A 21,669-nucleotide genomic window follows, 5' to 3' on the forward strand; every position below is an offset into this window, starting at 1 on the left:
CTAACTTTGGTCTAAGTGCATATTATTAACGATGGACACAGATGGATTCAGGACAAAATTGTGTTTTGATGATGGGGATGTGTTTGTAGATCTTGCTTTACTTAACATTCTTGCTGCTAACAATTGTGCTATCTTAAGTGAACTTGGACCAGTATTAAGAGTGGAAAATATTTTGTAAAAATTTACCAAATTTATAAAAATTGTTAAATTTACAATAAAGGGCAGGGAAGGGTCAATTGACCATTTTGCTCATGTTGACTTATTTGTAGGTCTTATTTTGCTGAAAATTATTGCTTTTTTACAGTTTATCTCTATCTATAATAATATTCCAGATAAAAACAAAATTAACAATTCAGGGGCAGCAACCCAACAATGGATTGACTGATTGGTCTGAAAATTTTAGATCAGGTAGATCATGATGTCCCAATGAACAATTTTATAAGCCAATAAAAATGCTTCGCTAAGTGCAGCCTGATAGGACCCCAGAGGTCAAACCCTGAACAGTATGGACAAATTTGGACACAATATTCAAGTTTCATACTGTTTAAATTTGGATTGTGATCAAATTTTTTAAATAATATAGGTTTTTGACACAAAATTAATGTGGTCCCAGATCTTACAAATCTATTGTGTAATACTGTGCAATTGAAGATTTCTTCTTGAAACTTTTCAAAAGTTCGAAATTTTCGAAAATTTTGAAAAAAAATATGAATCCACTAAAAAAAATTGGGGGAAAATCTCCCCCCCCCCCAGCTTTTTGAAACCATACTTTGAGCAATTACACAAACATTCATTACAAGCCTTTCCTATGTAGAATAATTTCAGAGAGATTCATACACTTAATCACAAGGTATTATCTGGAAACTAGGAAAATGTGTTTTTGGCCCCTTATTACACATGATTCAGGCACTCCAAACTCAATCCAAACCTCCCCTTTGTGGTACAATGTCAGAGAGATCCATACAATTACAAACAAGTTTTATCTGGAATCTAGCTAAAGAAAATGCTTGTTTGGGCCCATTTTTGCCCTTAATTCCTAAACTGTTGGCCCCATTACCTCTAAAATGAATCCAACCTTTAAACATTATGGTACAATTTCAGAGCAATTAAAATACTTATACTCAAGTTATTATCCTGAAACTAGAAAAATGCTTGTTTTGGGCCCTTAATTCCTGAACCGTTTGGACCATTATCACAAAAATCAATCACAACCTTCCTTTTGTGGTATTGGACCTTCTTTAAAAAATTCATAGAGATCCATTCACTTAAACTTAAGTTACGAAGAAACAAAATGTGTATTTGGATGACAACAACACAGATGATTACATAATAACATATAGGATCCAAAAAATTTGTTTGCGGCCGTATAAAAACTGCATTTTACCCTAACTTCTATTTTTATACGACCGCAAAATTTGAAAATTTTTGTCGTATATTGCTATCACGTTGGCTCCGTTGTCGTTGGCGTCGGCGTCGTCGTCCGAATACTTTTAGTTTTCGCACTCTAACTTATGTAAAAGTGAACATAAATCTATGAAATTTTAACACAAGGTTTATGACCACAAAAGGAAGGTTGGGATTGATTTTGGGAGTTTTATCCCAATATTTTAGGAATTAGGGGCCCAAAAGGGCCCAAATAAGCATTTTCTTGTTTTTCGCACAGTAACTTTAGTAAAAGTTAAGAGAAATCTATGAAATTTTGACACAAGGTTTATGACCACAAAAGGAAGGTTGGGATTGATTTTGGGAGTTTTGGTTCTAACAGTTTAGGAATTAGGGGCCAAAAAGGGGCCCAAATAAGCATTTTTCTTGGTTTTCGCACCATAACTTTAGTATAATAAATAGAAATCTATGAAATTTAAACACAAGGTTTATGACCATTAAAAGGAAGGTTGGTATTGATTTTGGGAGTTTTGGTCCTCTAACAGTTTAGGAATAAGGGGCCTAAAGGGTCCAAAATTAAACTTTGTTTGATTTCATCAAGAATTGAATAATTGGGGTTCTTTGATATGCCGAATCTATCTGTGTTTTCTTAATTTTTGGTCCCATTTTCAAATTGGTCTACATTAAGGTCCAAAGGGTCCAAAATTAAACTTAGTTTGATTTTGACAAAAATTGAATCCTTGGTGTACTTTAGTATGCTGAATCTAAAAATGTACTTAGATTTTTTATTATTGGCCCCGTTTTCAAGTTGGTCCAAATCCGGGTCCAAAATCCAACTTTGTTTAATTTCATCAAAAATTGAATAAATGGGGTTCTTTGATATGCAAAATCTAACTGTGTATGTAGATTCTTAATTTTTGGTCCTTTTCAAATTGGTCTACATTAAAGTCCAAAGGGTCCAACATTAAACTTAGTTTGATTTTAACAATAAATGAATTCTTGGGGTTCTTTGATATTCTGAATCCAAACATGTACTAGCTTAGATTTTTGATTATGGGCCAAGTTTTCAAGTTGGTCCAAATCAGGATCTAAAATAAGTAAGTATTGTGCAATAGCAAGAAATTTACCATTGCATGGTATTGCGCAATAGCAAGAAATCTTCAATTGCACAGTATTGTGCAATAGCAAGTCTTTTCAATTGCACAGTATTGGGCAATAGCAAGAAATATCTAATTGCACAATATTGTGCAATAGCAAATTTTTTTTTAATTAGAGTTATCTTTCTTTGTCCACAATAGTAAGCAAGAAATATCTAATTGCACAATATAGTGCAATAGCAAGAAATATTTTAATTGGAGTTATCTTTCTTTGTCCAGAATCAACTTAAATCTTTGTTATATACAATATACAATGTATATTCACTTTTTACTACCAACTGATAAATTAAAACAATCTTTACCATTCAGTGATAACGAGCAGTTTTTTTACATCTTAATAATCTATGAAGTATTTAAATGAGTAGTTATTGTTACAAACTCCATTAGAAATTTTAATTAAGATCAGTATTGGAATAAGGGAAAGGGGTGGGTGAAAAAAAATTAGGTGGGGGGGGGGGGGGGGGGTGGGGGGGGGGGGTCAATTTTTCTCATTTGAAATTTCATAAATGAAAAGAAAATTTTTTCAAACATTTTTTTGAGAGGATTAATATTTAACAGCATAGTGAATTGCTCTAAGAGAAAACAAAATTTTTAAGTTCATTAGAACACATTCATTCTGTGTCAGAAACCTATGCTGTGTCAACTATTTAATCACAATCCAAATTTAGAGCTGGATTCAGCTTGAATGTTGTATCCATACTTGCCCCAACCGTTCAGGGTTCAATCTCTGCGGTCGTATAAAGCTGCGCCCTGTGGAGCATCTGGTTAGCCATGTTGGAGCTATTGGACACATTTTTAAACTAGATACCCGTATAATGAGTGGGACAATTTGGTTAAATTTGTCCAGTAGTTTCAGAGAAGATTTTTGTAAAAGATTACCAAAATTTACGAAAAATTGTTAAAAATGACTATAAAGGGCAGTTACTCTTTAAAGGGTCAACTGACCATTTTTTTTATGTTGACTTATTTGTAGATCTTACTTTGCTGAACATTATTGCTGTTTACAGTTCAACTCTTTCTATATTAATATTCCAGATAATAACCAAATTCCACCTTTTTTGCCCCTAATTCCTCAACAGATTGAGTCATAACTCCACAACTCCTAACCATCCTTTTTTGGTGTGAAAACTTGTGATACAATTTCAGGTAATTCTATACTTATTGTCAAGACACCAGAAAAATGCTTATTTTAAACCCCTTATTCCTAAACCAAAGGGACCATAACCCCCAAAATCAATCCAAACCTTTCTTTTTGTGGTTTGAAACTTTGAGTTTAAATTTCAAAGATTTATATTTACTTAGACTTAAGTTATTGGGATTTCCAATTATACTAAAATGATTGGCAAATTTCCAATGAAGTTTATTATATTGAAGTTATTGGCAAATTTTCAATTGAGTTTATTAATACTGAAGTTATATATATTGACAAATTTCAAATACATTTATATTTAATAGCAGAGTGAAGTAGTTCAAATATAACTTTTGGATTATTTCCCTTACATTGCTTTCAAATTGTCTGAACTGTCCTTTAACCAGAAAAAAACCCCTTGTTTTTCCCTTATTCATTAATGGTTTGAGCCATAACCTCTCAAAGTCAATCCTAACCATCCCTAAAAAGTATGGAATCTTCTGGTATAATTTAAGAAGGATTCATACACTTTTACACAAGTTATTGTCTTGGAACTACAAAAATGCTTGTTTTTTGGCCCCTTATGGCACTTTGTTCCTAGACTGTTTGCCCAAAACCCTTATAAAAATCCCAACATTCTACTTATAAAATTAAACATGGTGGTACAATTTCTGAGCAATTGAAATACTTATATACAACATATTCAATTTATTGTCCTGAAACTAGATAAATAAAATTGAGAATGGAAATGGGGAATGTGTCAAAGAGACAACAACCTGACAATAGAAAAAAAACCAGCAGAAGGTGACCAACAGGTCTTCAATGTAGTGAGAAATTCCCGCACCTGGAGGCGTCCTTGAGCTGGCCCCTAAAAAAATATACACTAGTTCAGTGATAATGAACCCCATACTAATTTCCAAATTGTACACAAGAAACCAAAATTAAAATGATACAAGACTAACAAAGGCCAGAGGCTCCTGACTTGGGACAGGTGCAAAAATGCGGCAGGGTTAAACATGTTTGTGAGATCTCAACCTCCCCCTATACCTCTAGCCAATTTAGAAAAGTAAACACATAACAATACGTACATTAAAATTCAGTTCAAGAGAAGTCCGAGTCTGTTGTCAGAAGATGTAACCAAAGAAAATAAACAAAATGACAATAATACATAAATAACAACAGTCAGACTACTAGCAGTTAACTGACATTCCAGATCCAGACTTCAATTAAACTGACTGAAAGATTATGATTTCATCATCAAATGCTTGTTTTGGGCCCCTTTTTCCTAAACCTTAGGGACCATTACTCCCAAAATCAATCCCAAGCTTCTTTTTTTGGGAATAAACATTGTGTTAAAATTGTTTATTTCTATTTGCTTATACTAAAGATATTATCCAAAAAAACATCCTTCTTTCAACGACGCTGACGTGATACCAATATTCGATTGCAAACGTTTCCTTAAAGTTACTGATTCAGGGGCAGCAACCAAACAACAGGTCGCATGATTCATCTGAAAATTTCAAGGCAGATAGATCTTAGAACATTTTATCCAATTTCAAAATATACATTTAAACCCAAACTTCTATTTTTAGCCATGGCGACCATCTTGATTGGTTGGCCGGGTCACCAGACATTTTTTTAAACTAGATACTCAAATGATGATTGTGGCCACCTTTGGATGAATTTGGCCCAGTAGTTTAAGAGAAGATTTTTGTAAAAGTTAATGACATGACGGACGCCAAGTGATGTGAAAAGCCCCTTTGGGCCAAGTCAGCTAAAAAGCAAACTATAATTGTAGTATGGTATGATAGGACCATGTTTTTTCTTTCGATAAGTCTAGAAATGCAGAGATTCAGATATTCATATGTAAGAGTTAAGACTTAATGGTTTCATATCGAAGGTTAAATACGTTGAATTACTCATATGAACTACCAAAGAATGCATCCAGCTGACTAGCTCATATGTGCATTCTCAAATAACTATTCCTAACAAAGTCAGTGATTCCCTCTGGGCACTCCAGGTTCCTTCAGCAATAAAAACTGACCACCAAGTCGTGGCATAATAGTGTTGACAGTGGCATTACACACCAATCAATCAATCAATCAATCAATAAGTACTTAATCTGCTAAAATAAAACCATGCTGTTCTTCACTCTTATATCTTGGGTCCTGCATGATCTTCAACTTTGTACTTGTTTGGCTTTATAACTACTTTCATCTTAGCGTCACTGATGAGTCTATTATAAATGAAGACGAAACACACATCTGGCATATTAAAGTATAATCCTGGTACCTTTGATAACTAATTATATCTTAAATTCTGAATCACTGAATTTACTCTTATAGAAAAACTAAAAGACAAATCTGTTAAAAATTACTGTTTTGGAAACAAAGGTGTTCATTCCATCTTTCTACAATAGGGATAGAATAACTGGAACAAGCATTAAAAAGTTACACAAACATTTATTGAGTCAAAGAGTTTGTAAGAAATGTATACCAAAAAACAATTTTTTTAATTATTGAAAATAAAAAATGTTGTTAGACACATGGTTTTGACTAATTATTTCCATGATTTGAAGGCAAGCTCCTCATTGTTCACTGTGACTTATGTAAGATAGTTCTATTTCTTTTCTGCAATCAACTCTTTTAATTTGTCTGCATTAGCTCCAGTGATCTCCCCTACCTGAAAATACAAAGAATGTATCAAAAGTAATTCATTATTTTAATTATCATGTTATTATATAAAATGAATAAAATAGAGTAAGAGATGCATTGTTGTAATTCATTCAAATTTGCATATTTCACTGTAATTCATGTGATCAAACTTTTCTTTAAAAACCATTTTACAATTTAAGCATACGAAACTCTCAACATTTTATGTATTAGTTGGGTTTTTTTTTTGCATTTTAAATCTGTAATCACTTGTGATCATAAAATCATCCCATTATTAATGTTAGCATTCAAACTTAACACTTCAGCATTCTATTGATTTGTTAATATAGATTCCTTTCAGAACATGTATTGATTGTAACTAATGATGAGATACAAACATACAACTGAAATATAAATACTATGAAAATAATTTATGGTTTGCCAAAAAATGATTTTTTTTTTTTAAAAATTATGAATTTTGTGCAACGATCATTGTGGCTTTCTACTGTACAATTTCAAACATTTCCTCATTTCTAAAGAAGCAATGATAAAATAACTTGTGTTTGTTTTTTTCTTCCCTTCAGCTACATACCCTAAAGATATTATTAGCCATTTTTGGTAGTGTATATATAACAACAAAATTAAGGTTAAAAAAATTAGCAAATAATAACATCTACCTACCTACCCCATTTATCTAAGAAAGAAACGTTATGCACTAGTATTTTATTTTGAGGTCTAATATTGCATTGAACAACCATGACAACAAGCAGAAATAAATTGATCTGATTTTCATCAAGTTAATTAGCATGGGATTGTCAATACTCCATGTTAGAGATCAGAACTAAGTCAAATGCATATAAATGGATTTAATAAAAGTGAGCCAACCTGACTTAGGGGGTGAAATTTGGGCTGAAATTTCAGACAATAAGTGGAAAAGAAAATGAATGTAGGGTTTAAGGCTTTTGATCAATAAAAATAAAAGATAACAGGAATTACCACCTTGTTCACAGCATACCTGCTTACTGCCACTATTATTTACAGGGGATTTCCCCATTTGTCCACATTTTAACCATGGGTATAGGATTGTAAAAGTATGCAGTAGCAAAAAAAACACCCCACTATTTGAATAAATTTGAAGGCCCTTTAAAGGTTTTGTAGAACTATGAGATCTGTCTTGCACATCATGCACATAAAACCCCCATTGGCTTTTGAAATATTAGCAGGTATGATAACTAACAATTAGACATAACTACTGTCTAATTTTACTTATGACTCATTAAGCTATTTAAGGTATTTTACAGTAAATTGCATTTTCAATGAGATTTCTCCCTTTAATAAAAAAAAAAATTGACTTCAAACAACTCATGTTACGCAATTGACTCTGACATATAGGAGACATTTTTAGAAAAAAAAAAATGTTCTCTTTTTTTTGTTGTTAGTTATATTGACTTGTGTAAGAAACAACAAAAAAATCCCTGTTTCTCTTACTAACATGTCATGCTTGGGAGCCCTGCATTTGACATGTCAAACATGAATCAAAACATGTTTTATTCTACTGGTAATCAGAATGGTGTCAGTAAACCCATAGATTGAAAGTCAAGGATACCTAGACTTGCTACATGTCCCTTCCTAATTATGTTTTTTCTCTTCTTTTTTTTTTCAATTTTGCCCCTTTAATAATTTTACTGCTATAACAAGGATATTACAATTATACTGACATCTGCAGGAAGGCCTTTCTCCAAGGGCAATCAGTAGGCTGGCACTTATCAGTAAACATATAAATTAATAAGAGAGAAATAATAGAAAGGGAATTGTAGCAAGTCTAAAGGATACATTACCTGAACCCAAACCAGCATTAATATTCAGCTTGCATATGGCATATGGTTTTAACTTACCTTTTGACCTCCTTTGTATAGCTGAAAAGTCGGCATTGCACTTATCCCACAGCTTTGTGCTAGATCCTGAAAAAGTATATACCAGTAATTAGGCTGAATACAAATTATATTAAAGGAAGTCTGTCATGAAAACTACCACGTCTCAATCATTATAAAAAAAATTGCTACATTATGTTTGTTGTGTTAGCTACATTTTTCCTAACATGTCCTTATTCTCCTGATTTTTGCTGACACAGGAAAGTCAGGAAATTATTAATATCATGATCTGTAATATACAATTTTACCTTCTGTTTTAAGGTGGTACCTAACACTACAGGGAGATAACTCTGTAAAGTCAGCTAAACGTTTTAATTGGATACATGTCAACTCGTACTTTCGGCAACTTGTACTTCTACCAACTCGTACTTCTACCAACTCGTACTTCTACTAAGTCGTACCCAATATGTTTTTAACATTATAATATAAGTTTTCTACGTTTATATCCGTAGATATGGATATTTTAACTCCCTGAAGTATCCCAGTGCACCCTGGCGTAGATCCATAGAATATGAAAAGGATATTTTTTAGTGAACATTGCGTTGAACATGTCTTAGTTTTTTCGGGTTAGTAGAAAATATTTTTAACATCATAATGCTTCATATTTTATTTTATTATTTACCTACTGATTTATCCACTGATTTATATCTAAGAAGAATCCTCAAGTGTCAAAGTGTGCTCGATCCTTAGAATATTTGAAGAGATTTTTTACTGAATATTGCGATAAACACGTTGTTTGTTGATGTGTTAACACTTTGTTTTTTGTTCTTTTTTTTTTTTTTATAAAAGTATGGCAGTCAATTCGGCTTCTCTTTCAGTTTTGGAAGCAGTAAGAAGAAACAAATAAACAAATTATTTATTGCAGTTCGCGTGCCGGTGATTAATTGATCATTGTTTCACACCTGGCTGAAACTATGCATATAAACTAGATAAATAATAACAAATAAAACATGGTTACGAGTTGGTAAAAATAGGGTACAAGTTGGTTGAGTACGACTTGCCGAAAGTACGAGTTGTCGTGTACCTGTTTTAATTACATTGTGTTGTAAAAGAAATATTAAGCTTCTCAATGATCAAAATTGGTGTTTGTCAAATTGCTATATAACCAGTGTAATTTTTCTGACAAAACGGTTGGTTCAAAGTTTTTTAAATTTTTATATTTTTGTTTATGTGTCAAAGTAAATACTTTGACAAAATTTTATGAAAATTAAACGAGCCAAATTAATTTTAGTGGAAGTGTTGGGTACCACCTTAATTTCATCTCATAAAATTATTGAATCACTTTTAACAAATATGTGTTTAAAATAAAATACTGTACTTTATATAAGTAAATTGCAATACGGTAAATTCAGAAATTATTGCAATTTTTTTATTATTGCAAAAAATGCGACAGAGTAAACACAATAAATATAAACTCGCAATTTGAAATATTTTATATGAATCAAACAGTATTTGTCTCTATCGTAAAAATTAAATTCACATTCAAGTCTAAAATGACAAAATCCCAATAATAAATGAACAATAATTTCCGAATTTACAGTACATAAATTTTGAAAACCTGTTCTTGACTTTTTTAATATCTGTCTTTTTTTCCTTTCACCTAAATTAATACCTTATTAACATAAATGAACTAAATGTAGCTTTCTTTTTAAAGATGAAAACATTAAGCACTGAATAAATGCTTATTGTTGTAGAAATACAAGTGAGATACAAGTTGAATTGTAAGAATATAGTTAGAAATAAATAAAAAGAATTTTAATATCTTACATGCTAACCAAGGGTTTGAATTATTTTTTTTAGAAAAATATAAGGTATGTTCAGCATAAATTTTTTCATGCTCAGCCTGGAATGGACATTAATACTATCAAAAGTTAAAAAAACCCTCATCCATCATGTACATAAGTAACTGAACTTACTTCCTCTTCATCTACATCAACTTTTAGAAACATTACATCAGAAAACTCTTTTGCCATTTCCTGAAATAAAAATACATAACTAGAACTGTGAGCAAACTCACAAAAGGGTAACGCCTGTCCTGCAATACTATTGACAAATGATTGAGGAGTTGCATTAAAAAGTAAAATGTACAAGACATTAATTTTACATGTATTGACTGTATTCCAAAAAGAGGTTCAGTTTGATTCAAAATAGAATATATATATAAAATGAAGACAGCAGATAAGATCATTCCCCGTTTGAATGGTTTTACACTAGTTTTACATTTTTGTGTCCATGTAGAGCTTGCTGTTTGATATGAGCTAATGCTCTGTATTGAAGACTGTACTTTGACCTACATGTATATATAATGGTTTACTTTTTTCAAATTGTGACTTGGATGGAGAGTTGTCTTGTTGGCACACATACCACATCTTCTTGTATCTATTTATCAATTGACAGTTGTGAGCAGTTAATGAGTAATGCATCAAATTAAACTATACATGAACAATCCTCTGTAAGCTGCTACATTTTGTATAATTCAATATGTATGGGTGATATTACAATGCAACTTACAATAAATTGCTTTGCTGAGCGCAGCTGGATACGACCGCAGAGGTCTAACACTGAACAGTTCGGGCAAAAATGGACACTATAATGCCCTTGATACAGGTCTGAATAAGGATAGTAATTAAATATTTGACGCGTAATAGGTTTCTGACACAGAATAACTGTAGTCAAAGAACTTAGAATGGTTTATATGACCTGAATTTATATTCTATTTTTAGCTTTTGTGCAATACACTATGCTGTTGCAAATAGACCCTCCCCCTTTTGGCAAAAAAAATAATAATTTTTGAAAAAATTTTCTTTTTATTTTCTGAAATCTTGAGGAGAAAAAATTGTCCCCCATAATTCCTTCCCCCCCCCCCCCTTTTCCAAAAATAAAATAAAAAAATTTACCTCAAGATATGGTCATAATCTCAATTCCAAATTTCCAATGGAGTTTGAAACTATAATTGCCCCTTTATATACATCATAGAAAATGACATAAATAATAATGGCTAAAATTAATATGTGTACCTTAATGATGTTAATCAGTATTTTTAAAAGTAACTTCTAAAAATAAATTGACAGCTTATCACCTCAAGACAATACAACATTTCTTTATAAATGTACATAATTTAAAAGCAGTGTAAGGGAGGTAATTCAAACATAACATTTTACTGAAGTAATTGTCCATAAACCAGGAAACCCTTGTTTTCCCCCCAATTCCTAAAGGGTTTGAGCCATAAAACCCCAAAGCCAATCCTAACCATCCCTTTGTGGTATAATTTCAGAGAGATCCATACACCATTCCACAAGTTAACGTTATTGTCTGGAAACGGGAAAAATGCTTACAAGGGCTCCTAATTCCTAAACTGTTTGGACTATAACCCTCAAAATCAATCCAAATCTTTCTTTTGTGGTTATCAATCTTGTGTTTAAATTTCATAGATTTTTATTTACTTATACTATAGTTATTGTCTGGAAACCAAATGTTTTTCAGGCGATGCTGAAGCTGCAGCCACCATAATAACATTATACAACCACAAATGTTTTTGCTGTCGTATTAAAATCAAAATCAGCTGACTGAATGTAAAATTAAATAGGCATTATGTCAATGACCAAATTTTTTAGAATTACTACATGTAGTTGAAGGAAGCACATATATTTTGTTTAAACATTTGACAATAATATTATTGTTTTGACTGTTTACCTTATTTTCTTGTTACTTATATATAATTACCTGTAATTTAGGAGCAATCATTTTACATGGACCACACCAAATGGCATAAAAATCAACAACAAGTAATTTAGATTCCTTTGTTTTCAAAGCTTCAAACTCATCCTGAAAAATATGAAATGAAGTGTGGTGTAAAATATAATTTCTATATTAATTGTCAGCTAAGAGTCTTTAATCTTCATACTAAATTAAAGATCCTTTGTGTCAGAGCGCACTCTGTCCTTGAAAAACAAAACCTCAATAGATTCCTAAGTGCATAGACTTATAACACCTACAAAAGTCAACAGATAATATTGATGGGTGATACATGTAAAAAATGTATGCACTTAAACATTTAAAATATATATCATCGCTATTTTACGAAATGTTCCTTTGATCTTGCTGACTGACAATTTCCTTTATCAGTGGAGGTGATTGATATGAAAGAAAAATTTACCCTAGAAACTAAGGGAGCATGTGCCTGTTGTCTATGAAATTAACAACATTGTCATAGGTAAAATAGCCATAAACAGATTATCATTGGTCATCTCACCTCGATTGCTTTTCTCACTTTCCCCGTACCGGCTCAAAAAAAGTGAGAAAATCGTTAAAATACATTTTTTAATCTGTAAGTATCCTTATAAATTTTGGCCTAAATATACTACTGCAACTGTAAATAATATTATTATTTAAAGTTGCAGTAGTATATTAAGGCCAAAATTTGATGGTCTAATTGCAATTGGCGCATATTGTTTCTAGAAAAAAAAAAGGATTCAATATTTCTTGCTGATTCACACCCCTACAATAGCATGTCTTCACATTATCTACAAAGTTTCATGAAATTCTGTTACATGGTTTCTGAGGAGTTGCAATGACAAAGTGTAGCAATAATATATTTAGGCCAAAATTCAAAGCTAAATGGGACATAACTCCTATTTAAAAAAAAGTCTATTTTTGATTTAGTGGTGAAATGAACATCTACATAGTATGTCCTCGTTATCTACTTACTGTCTACACTATTTCAAGAAAGTATATAAGTTGTGTGGTTTCAAAGGAGTACAAATGACAAGAACAGAACTAACTGGCTAGTTTATTGAGGACAATAAGTTGAAAGGTGCATAACTCATAGAAAAAAAAATGAATAAAAAAATCCTGTCAATATGCACACCTACATCATGTACATAGTATGTCCTTTATTATCTACCAAGTTTCATGAAATTCTGTTGTGTAATTAAGAAGAAATTGTGATGACAAACAGTTGAAGTAATATATTAAGGACAATGTAAGTGCAAAGGGCCATAACTTGGATAAGAAAGTTGTCTAATTGGCACTCATACCACATCTTCTTATATCTAATAACACTTACAAAAAAAAATTGAATCATAATTTCCTGTCAATATGGATGTCTACATATTGACTATGTTGAGTATGTCCTTAATATCTGGGACAACATCCCTAATGCGCCTTGAAATGAGGAACTCAAAAGTCACGTGTAAAGAAAAAATCTCTGTGTAGTGATATTGGACATGTTTCTATTTTTAACAAATGACTGAACTTAATTATTTGTGGTGATTAGGAAAGTAGAGGAACATAGAATAAATGTGTAAAAACTATGGAGCTATTGAATGTGTTCAAAGTATTAAATTTTCAAAGAACTTATTGTGTTAAAAAGGGGATATTTTACCACAAGGAGCCGCATCACAAAAGGATGTTCGGGGTTTGCTAATTTACGGAAAAAGTAATCTCACTTCGTACCCCGAAAATTTAACCACATATGTGAAAATGTCACAGCTTCGAAACGAGCTATCATACATATCCAAGTTTACGATATGGACTGAGCTACAGGAAAAAACGTTACCATTATCGCCTAAGGAAAAACAATTAAAGATATTGAGCCATCTACAAAGTTTCATGAAATTCTGTTGTTTGGATTCAGAGGAGTTGCGATGACAAGAACAGGACTGTCGGACAGACGGGTCAAAACATTATACCTGATCATGATGCAAAAATTGCTTGTGGTATAACATAAATTGGGAGTATTTTTTTATTTCTATATTATTCTTATGTATTTTGTGGTAATTTTCATGTGTGTTCAGTTGCGCAAGCCTTATTATGTTTACTGGTACGAAGCCACAGTCTTACATACATGTATGCTAGTGCTGAAATTGAAAATAAACACCAATCAATCAAGTTGTTAATCAATCAAGTTGTTAATCAATCAATCAATCTTATGTCATGGATATTAAGATGATAATTGTTTAAATCTAAAAGTACATGTTCATTCAATTCATGTCACCCATGATACCAGTGATAAAAACAATTGGTCAATATTTGACATGTAAAATGTTTTTTGTAAAATATGTTCACTGGTTATTTTTGGCAGTCCTGTGATCAATGCAAGTCTTCTACATGTATATCAGGTTTTTTTTCTAAAAAAAAGATAATCATATTGAATATAAAGTTATTCATTGGGACCTTTAAATTTCTTCTACAAGAAATCCATCACTCATTAGAAGAAATTTAAAGGTCCCAGTAAATAAACTTCACTGAGAACAATACCTAATCATATCCTTCAATGGGACTGTTCATTGTTCGAAAAATTGAAATTGACACCTGGTAAAACTACTCAAAATCGGAAAAGATTCAATTCTTAGCAATGTAATAATTTATATAATAATACAAAATGTACAAAGAACTGTTATCATATCATTCTAAAAAAGGTACCTGTTGTTGAGAATTGTATTCTTTCAACATGTTCAATGGGACAGTTCATTGTTCCAATAATTTAAATTGACACAGGTATATAAAGTTACTGAAAATGCGGAAATGTTTCATTTCTTACACAATAATTTATATAATACTACAAAGATATGAGTAATTTTAAGTCGGTGTTAAATGGCTAACAATTGGAACCCATATAAATTTAAAAGTTCATGTTTATTGTTAAGCTGTACATGTGCACCTAAAGTTTAAATAAGTTTTAGTTTTTATAATTATAATACAGAATAAATTTCAATAGAATATTTTTATATACCAAATTAGGGCCCAGAAGGGCGGTCCAACGATTTACAGAAAAGAGCGACAATTTACAGAAAAGAACCGAAAAGGACCAAAAAGAACCGAAAAGGACCGAAAAGAACCGAAAAGAACATACATATATTTATCATATGAAAACAATATATATAAATATACACGATTGTTTTATGTTGCTAACAACACAGGGACTCGGTTAGCAGATTAAAATTTTGTTAATCAATGTTTCTTTGTTTTCTAGCAATGTGCAGTTTACTATCCATATCCGTTTACTGGAAATTTAGGACTTTTCAGTATATCTGTTGATAGTAAACTGCACATGCATTGCTAGAAAACAAAGAAATAGTGCTGCCAACATCAAATACGTTGATAAAGTGATACAAGTAGACAGGAAATGATAATAATTCAAAAAAATTAAAAACACATTAATTAATAATTTTATATAATCTGCTGACCGAGTCCATGTAAGGCATCCGACCTACCTGTAATTTTTTTTTACATTTAAGATAAGTAGTCTTTTCGCAGTATAATGTTTCAAAACCTAATAATAAACTTTTGTAAAAAATATCTTTTCATTAGGCCTTTTTTTTTTAATTAGTTGGTTTACGGACAACTAGTGTCAAAGGTTAGGGTCGGAGGAGGTAAAAAAAATAAAAATAAAATAGCAATCTTAGATTTTTTTTTTGTTCACGTATAACTGTTCTGAAAAATTTGAGTCGGAGGAAAAAAAAAAAAAAAAATGCTGTTCATTCATGACATTACAGGGGTTGAGGAGGAGAAATAGTTTAGCTCTTATCTTGATATGCTTTGCATTTGATGGATGGATGGTCAATTGTTGTTTAATGTCTAGTGGCTAATCAGATGCATAATTTTGTTTGTACCTTGACAATGGCAACATTTTCATCAGCCATATTGTCGAATATGGCATCGCCGATTGTTTGCTTAGGTTTGCATTTGATAAAAGTGCTCTCAGTACGTTGACCATCAAAGTTAATATTCAACTGAAAGTAGATGAAGCCGTCAGACTCCATGGTCCTCCCTCGTTGGGTTTTTGAATTCGTCTGCGTCATTTCGAAGCTTTTCAAAATACGCCGTTCACTACAAACGCTTTATTGACACAGACAAAACATTTTGAAACGCCTCAGATTTTTTTATTCACAGCACTCGAAAAATCGGGTCGGCGGAATAAAAAACAACACGAAATCAAAATTTTAAATTTTATTTCACTTTTAAACAAAATCGGGTCGGCGGATCCGTAAACCAACTAATTAAAAAAAAAAGGCCTTAATAGACTTTAACAAATGATTTTTAGTATGCTAATTTCCTTCGATTTCTGAAAAAAAAAACATCTCCTTTTCGGTTCTTTTTGGTCGTTTTCGGTCGTTTTCGGTCGTTTTCGGTTCTTTTCTGTAAATCGTCGCTCTTTTTTGTAAGTCGTCGAACCCCAGAAGGGCATATTATATGTATTATACTAATAGCATACAAACAATATTATTTATGTAGCGTGCAATAAAAACAATATACATGCATATATATACTACAGAAAATACACACAACAACGCCTGCATCCTACATTTTTTTTAAATTGCCTTGCCAGATGTCATAATTATTTGAACTAAAAAATGTAGTATAATGCCTAAAGGTATGAATGTATAAATTCAGGATCATTTCTGTGCGCATGTTTGTATACATCATTAGTCATGATTACATGTCTTTATAAATAAGGTGCACAGATACACTAGACTGCAAAGTGCTAAAATTTTACAGAATATAAAAAAATATAACACAACTATAAACATTAAAAAAAGGGGTAACACGAATTACCAAATAACAGTGTTATTATCCGAATAACTCATGTAATTACCGAATAACTCTTCAAATATCAATATTAACACATTTAAGTGACTTTTAAACATATATTATTGAATAAAATTATAATAGAAGTGTATTTTATAACCTAAAAATAAAAAAAAAGTTGCAGGTAAGTTAATATTGATCATTATAAAATTATGGATATCGGTGTGTACTTCCAAGATGGCGACCAAGGAAAACGTAAGAAATGAAGAAAAGAAAGATTGCATACAATCCCTCAACGTGTTCATCTTAGACCACCAAAGTGGAGCCCTCACGCCACGTCACGGCAAATTGAATGAACAATGTGAGGGTGGGCATTTTTTAAAATAAAATATGGAATAGTAAACTATTTAAATTAGTTTTTGTTTTAATTTTAGTTATTAAAAAAATATTATCTTTATCATATTTTTATATTTGTGATTTAGAAATGGATCTTAACTAAGCCCCTTTAAATCTATATAATTACAACTATTAAGATATCCTGCGCAAGGCACGGGCTTATCTGTCATAGTCCGCGAAAATACTTTATTTAGAATTTATTGTAAAAAAATTATAACTACTAAGATATCCTGCACAAGGCACGGGCTTATCTGTCATAGTCCGCGGAAATACTTTATTTAGAATTTATTGTAAAAAATTTATAACTACTAAGATATCCTGCACAAGGCACGGGCTTATCTGTCATAGTCCGCGGAAATACTTTATTTAGAATTTATTGTAAAAAATTTATAACTACTAAGATATCCTGCACAAGGCACGGGCTTATCTGTCATAGTCCGCGGAAATTCTTTATTTAGAATTTATTGTAAAAAATTTATAACTACTAAGATATCCTGCACAAGGCACGGGCTTATCTGTCATAGTCCGCGGAAATACCTTATTTAGAATTTATTGTAAAAAATTTATAACTACTAAGATATCCTGCACAAGGCACGGGCTTATCTGTCATAGTCCGCGGAAATTCTTTATTTAGAATTTATTGTAAAAAATTTATAACTACTAAGATATCCTGCACAAGGCACGGGCTTATCTGTCATAGTCCGCGGAAATACCTTTATTATTTAGGACAGTTAATTTGCTTTGACCTCACTGATAATGGAATGTTGAAGCAGACGAAACATGGCGTCGGATGTTGTTGTCATTACTTCGATAATTTCCGTGGTACAATAAAATTTAAATAAGCTACACAAGTAGCCAACATTTCTGAATTCTTGTTTTTGTGGACAGGTAACTACCAGGTGAATCTATGGAAAGGTTCAATTGGGTTCCAATAAAATGAGCAAATTAAATGTGTTACCATGAACATCCTTTTCTTCCAAAAATAATAGTTACAGCATGAAATAAAACAAAATCTCTTTTTATATCCCAGTTTAAAGGATTTGAAATTAACCATACATGTAAAGATGTATGGAATTTGGGTTCCTGTCTCATTACAGGATCATGGATTGTTTGGATGTTATTTTAAACTAATTTTTCAATGACTGTACATGGACTCAAAATTAAATTGGTATAACTCTATTGTAAACAAGGGAAGTCTACAAAATAAGCACAGAATAAACTTTTGTCTGGTACATAAAAAAAAGTTTGTTAAAAAAACCTGACAATTTAGGTAAAATTAGGGTATTCTCATGTTAGCAAATTTATTTTCATGGCCAAAAAAAAAAGTCTAATTTGTAAATTATAAAATATGTAAGAACTTTTGGATTATTTTAGTCATTCGATGTTAAAAAAAACCCTCTTCTTAAACAAAATACATTGCACGTGGAGTCATTGAGAAAATAGTTCAGTTCATTTCCTAACTTTGTTAATAAACCAACTGACCGACTTCCTCAAAGCTACTAAGAAGGCACGGTAACCCTCTTCAGTGAAAGGTATCCTGTCACGAGCTTCGTATTCCACCCTATAAACATAATTTGGCTTGAAATAATGTACAAAATGATTTTCAAGAGCTATGCTTTTCATCATTTTGTTCACTATCTCTCAGCGAACTGTATGCTCATCGGGAGTGCAATACCAAGGCCCGCGGACTATGACAGATAAGCCCGTGCCTTGTGCAGGATATCTTAGTAGTTATAAATTTTTTACAATAAATTCTAAATAAAGTATTTCCGCGGACTATGACAGATAAGCCCGTGCCTTGTGCAGGATATCTTAGTAGTTATAAATTTTTTACAATAAATTCTAAATAAAGTATTTCCGCGGACTATGACAGATAAGCCCGTGCCTTGTGCAGGATATCTTAGTAGTTATAATTTTTTTACAATAAATTCTAAATAAAGTATTTTCGCGGACTATGACAGATAAGCCCGTGCCTTGCGCAGGATATCTTAATAGTTGTAATTATATAGATTTAAAGGGGCTTAGTTAAGATCCATTTCTAAATCACAAATATAAAAATATGATAAAGATAATATTTTTTTAATAACTAAAATTAAAACAAAAACTAATTTAAATAGTTTACTATTCCATATTTTATTTTAAAAAATGCCCACCCTCACATTGTTCATTCAATTTGCCGTGACGTGGCGTGAGGGCTCCACTTTGGTGGTCTAAGATGAACACGTTGAGGGATTGTATGCAATCTTTCTTTTCTTCATTTCTTACGTTTTCCTTGGTCGCCATCTTGGAAGTACACACCGATATCCATAATTTTATAATGATCAATATTAACTTACCTGCAACTTTTTTTTTATTTTTAGGTTATAAAATACACTTCTATTATAATTTTATTCAATAATATATGTTTAAAAGTCACTTAAATGTGTTAATATTGATATTTGAAGAGTTATTCGGTAATTACATGAGTTATTCGGATAATAACACTGTTATTCGGTAATTCGAGGTACCGTAAAAAAAGTGTGGGGCCATAATTTCACCTGTGCAGTGCGCGGAAAAAAGCGTTCAACAACGTCAACGTGTTCACCATATTCGCCCAAAGTTATCGCTTAAAATATGATGATTCTCAATTTGTGATTCGATGTGCATCAATTTTACCTGATTAACTTGTTTTATTAAAGATTCGTCTGACATCTTCACACTGTTACTTTTATAAGCTCCACAAGGCTATCAACATGGAAATCCGCGAAAATTATAATGACCGGAAGCTTCTATATTCCGTAAACTGGATCTCTCACCTGTACATTCTCACGACAGAGATGCGGCGATGTGCACAGTACCCAGGTCATAGACAAAGATGCTACACGCCCTACAAATGTTTTAGTGAATATTGGAATGTAAAAATTGAAATTTTAAAGATAGAAAAATAAATAGAACTTTATATAGAATAATTACATATCTTTTTATACTGATTTCAGACAAATCACTAATCTTTAAAAGTAGCAAATTAGAATGTGATGCTTTCTACTTGTTTTTGTGTGTTGATGGGCAAATTAAGAATATCAGTCATCATTTTTTTTCATTTTCATTGAGTCTATTAAAATTGTCTTTCCTTTTAACCTTTATTATTTTTTAATAAAAACTCGTCTAATGGAAGCGTTTTTCATATAATACAAAAGAAAATGTTTTAAAAGTTCATCAAAAAGGATTGCAGGTGTAACCGGAGTTTTTTTTTACGTTGCATATTTTCTGTGTTAACTTAATTTCACATATTTTACCCCCAGACCGTCGGTAAAGAGTATTATATAGGTATCGGAATCATGAGTCTCGATCTGGTCTTTCATATGTGGCTTGGTAGGACTTAACACTATCAAGTTTTCAGTTTATTATGATAAATTACAATTTAGCAAATATCAACAATATTGTAAATATACAAGTATTCAAATGTAAATAACTTTTAAAAACTCAAATAAAAGTGACTGGCAAAATGTGGTGAGGTCTGTTTAAGACCAGCAAGACTGAAAATATACATTTTGTTCTATAAATAACAACGTCATCTTTCAGTCAGTGGTAGGTCTGTGTAAGACCATCAAGCTTTCTATATGTAAAAGCTATACTGCAGCCTGAGACTGCTATGTGTTATAGTAGTCTCAGACTGCAGCCTTCTGCTTTTAAGGGCATACGATACAGTTTTGATCCTGTATTTACAAGTTCATGAAAATTTGCATATCGGCTATTTTTTACCTGATTAAATCGAATATGTCATAAAAAATATACCTTCATGTGCTCCTTTTCGAGTAAAATGAGGTCGAAATTTTGTATGTTTGCTCGAAATTCAGATTTGTGGCCGTAATTTCTTCTTCGAAAGAAAGACATAACTTTTTTGTTATAAAAGATAAAAACAAATTGTTTTTTGTTAATTATCGGTAATTTCTGTATTTTATAAATATCTGTAAAAAATATGCAATTTTTTATTCAGAAATAACTCATATTTATCAAATGATCATGAATTGAGGAAAACACGTCATTTTTTACTGCATGTTTATCACAATTTAAAAAAATCCTCTATTTACAGTTTTATAAAATTTGGGTCACATAATCTCCCTGCAAAATGAAACAAAATGCCGTTTTGAAAAATAGGGGTCCATGAACTCGTTTTCAAATTAAATCAGTTTGAATGATAAAAATCAGTCGAAAAATGCATCTTTTCCCGATATGTCACAGTTTGACGTCGCGAAAATAACAAATTACGTTAGCAACGTCATTACCTTCCCTGTAACTGTATCGTACAGTGTTGGGTTGTATATAAAAACACCTACATTGAAAAAAATCTGTTTACAAAGACTGTGGCTCTCTAATGATGATTTAAGTCATTTAACAATTGGAAGTATTTAACGACCTTGACTGGCTATACAGCCCTTGCACAGTCGGTAGCCATGCAGTCAGAACAAATGTGAAACTCCCCAAGGATGTATAACTAATATCTAATATACGTC

At 31.6% G+C, this 21,669-nt stretch overlaps 1 protein-coding gene across 1 annotated transcript; it reads right to left on the reverse strand.

Moving 5' to 3' along the window:
* Positions 1–6,111: 6,111 nt before the first annotated feature.
* LOC134725753 (thioredoxin-like) lies at positions 6,112–20,051 on the reverse strand. The gene is made up of 5 exons (XM_063589872.1): positions 19,832–20,051; positions 11,975–12,076; positions 10,168–10,227; positions 8,216–8,281; positions 6,112–6,351 (listed from the first exon to the last, which is right to left on the reverse strand). Exons 1-5 carry the CDS (start codon positions 19,865–19,867, stop codon positions 6,289–6,291), a joined length of 327 nt encoding a protein of 108 aa, XP_063445942.1. The 5' UTR covers positions 19,868–20,051; the 3' UTR covers positions 6,112–6,288.
* Between the last annotated feature and the right edge of the window lie 1,618 nt (positions 20,052–21,669).

Source organism: Mytilus trossulus, chromosome 1 (genome assembly GCF_036588685.1).
Source record: "Mytilus trossulus isolate FHL-02 chromosome 1, PNRI_Mtr1.1.1.hap1, whole genome shotgun sequence".
Taxonomy (NCBI): Eukaryota; Metazoa; Mollusca; class Bivalvia; order Mytilida; family Mytilidae; genus Mytilus; species Mytilus trossulus.

Excerpts from the sequence above, each read along its gene's own strand:
- LOC134725753 (XM_063589872.1), bottom strand. The coding sequence starts at position 19,867 with ATGTCAGACGAATCTTTAATAAAACAAGTTAATCAG. Across the intron at positions 10,228-11,974 it reads TGATTGCTCCTAAATTACAG|GAAATGGCAAAAGAGTTTTC; the intron begins GTAATTATATAT and ends TTTTTATTTCAG. Across the intron at positions 6,352-8,215 it reads TATACAAAGGAGGTCAAAAG|GTAGGGGAGATCACTGGAGC; the intron begins GTAAGTTAAAAC and ends TTGTATTTTCAG.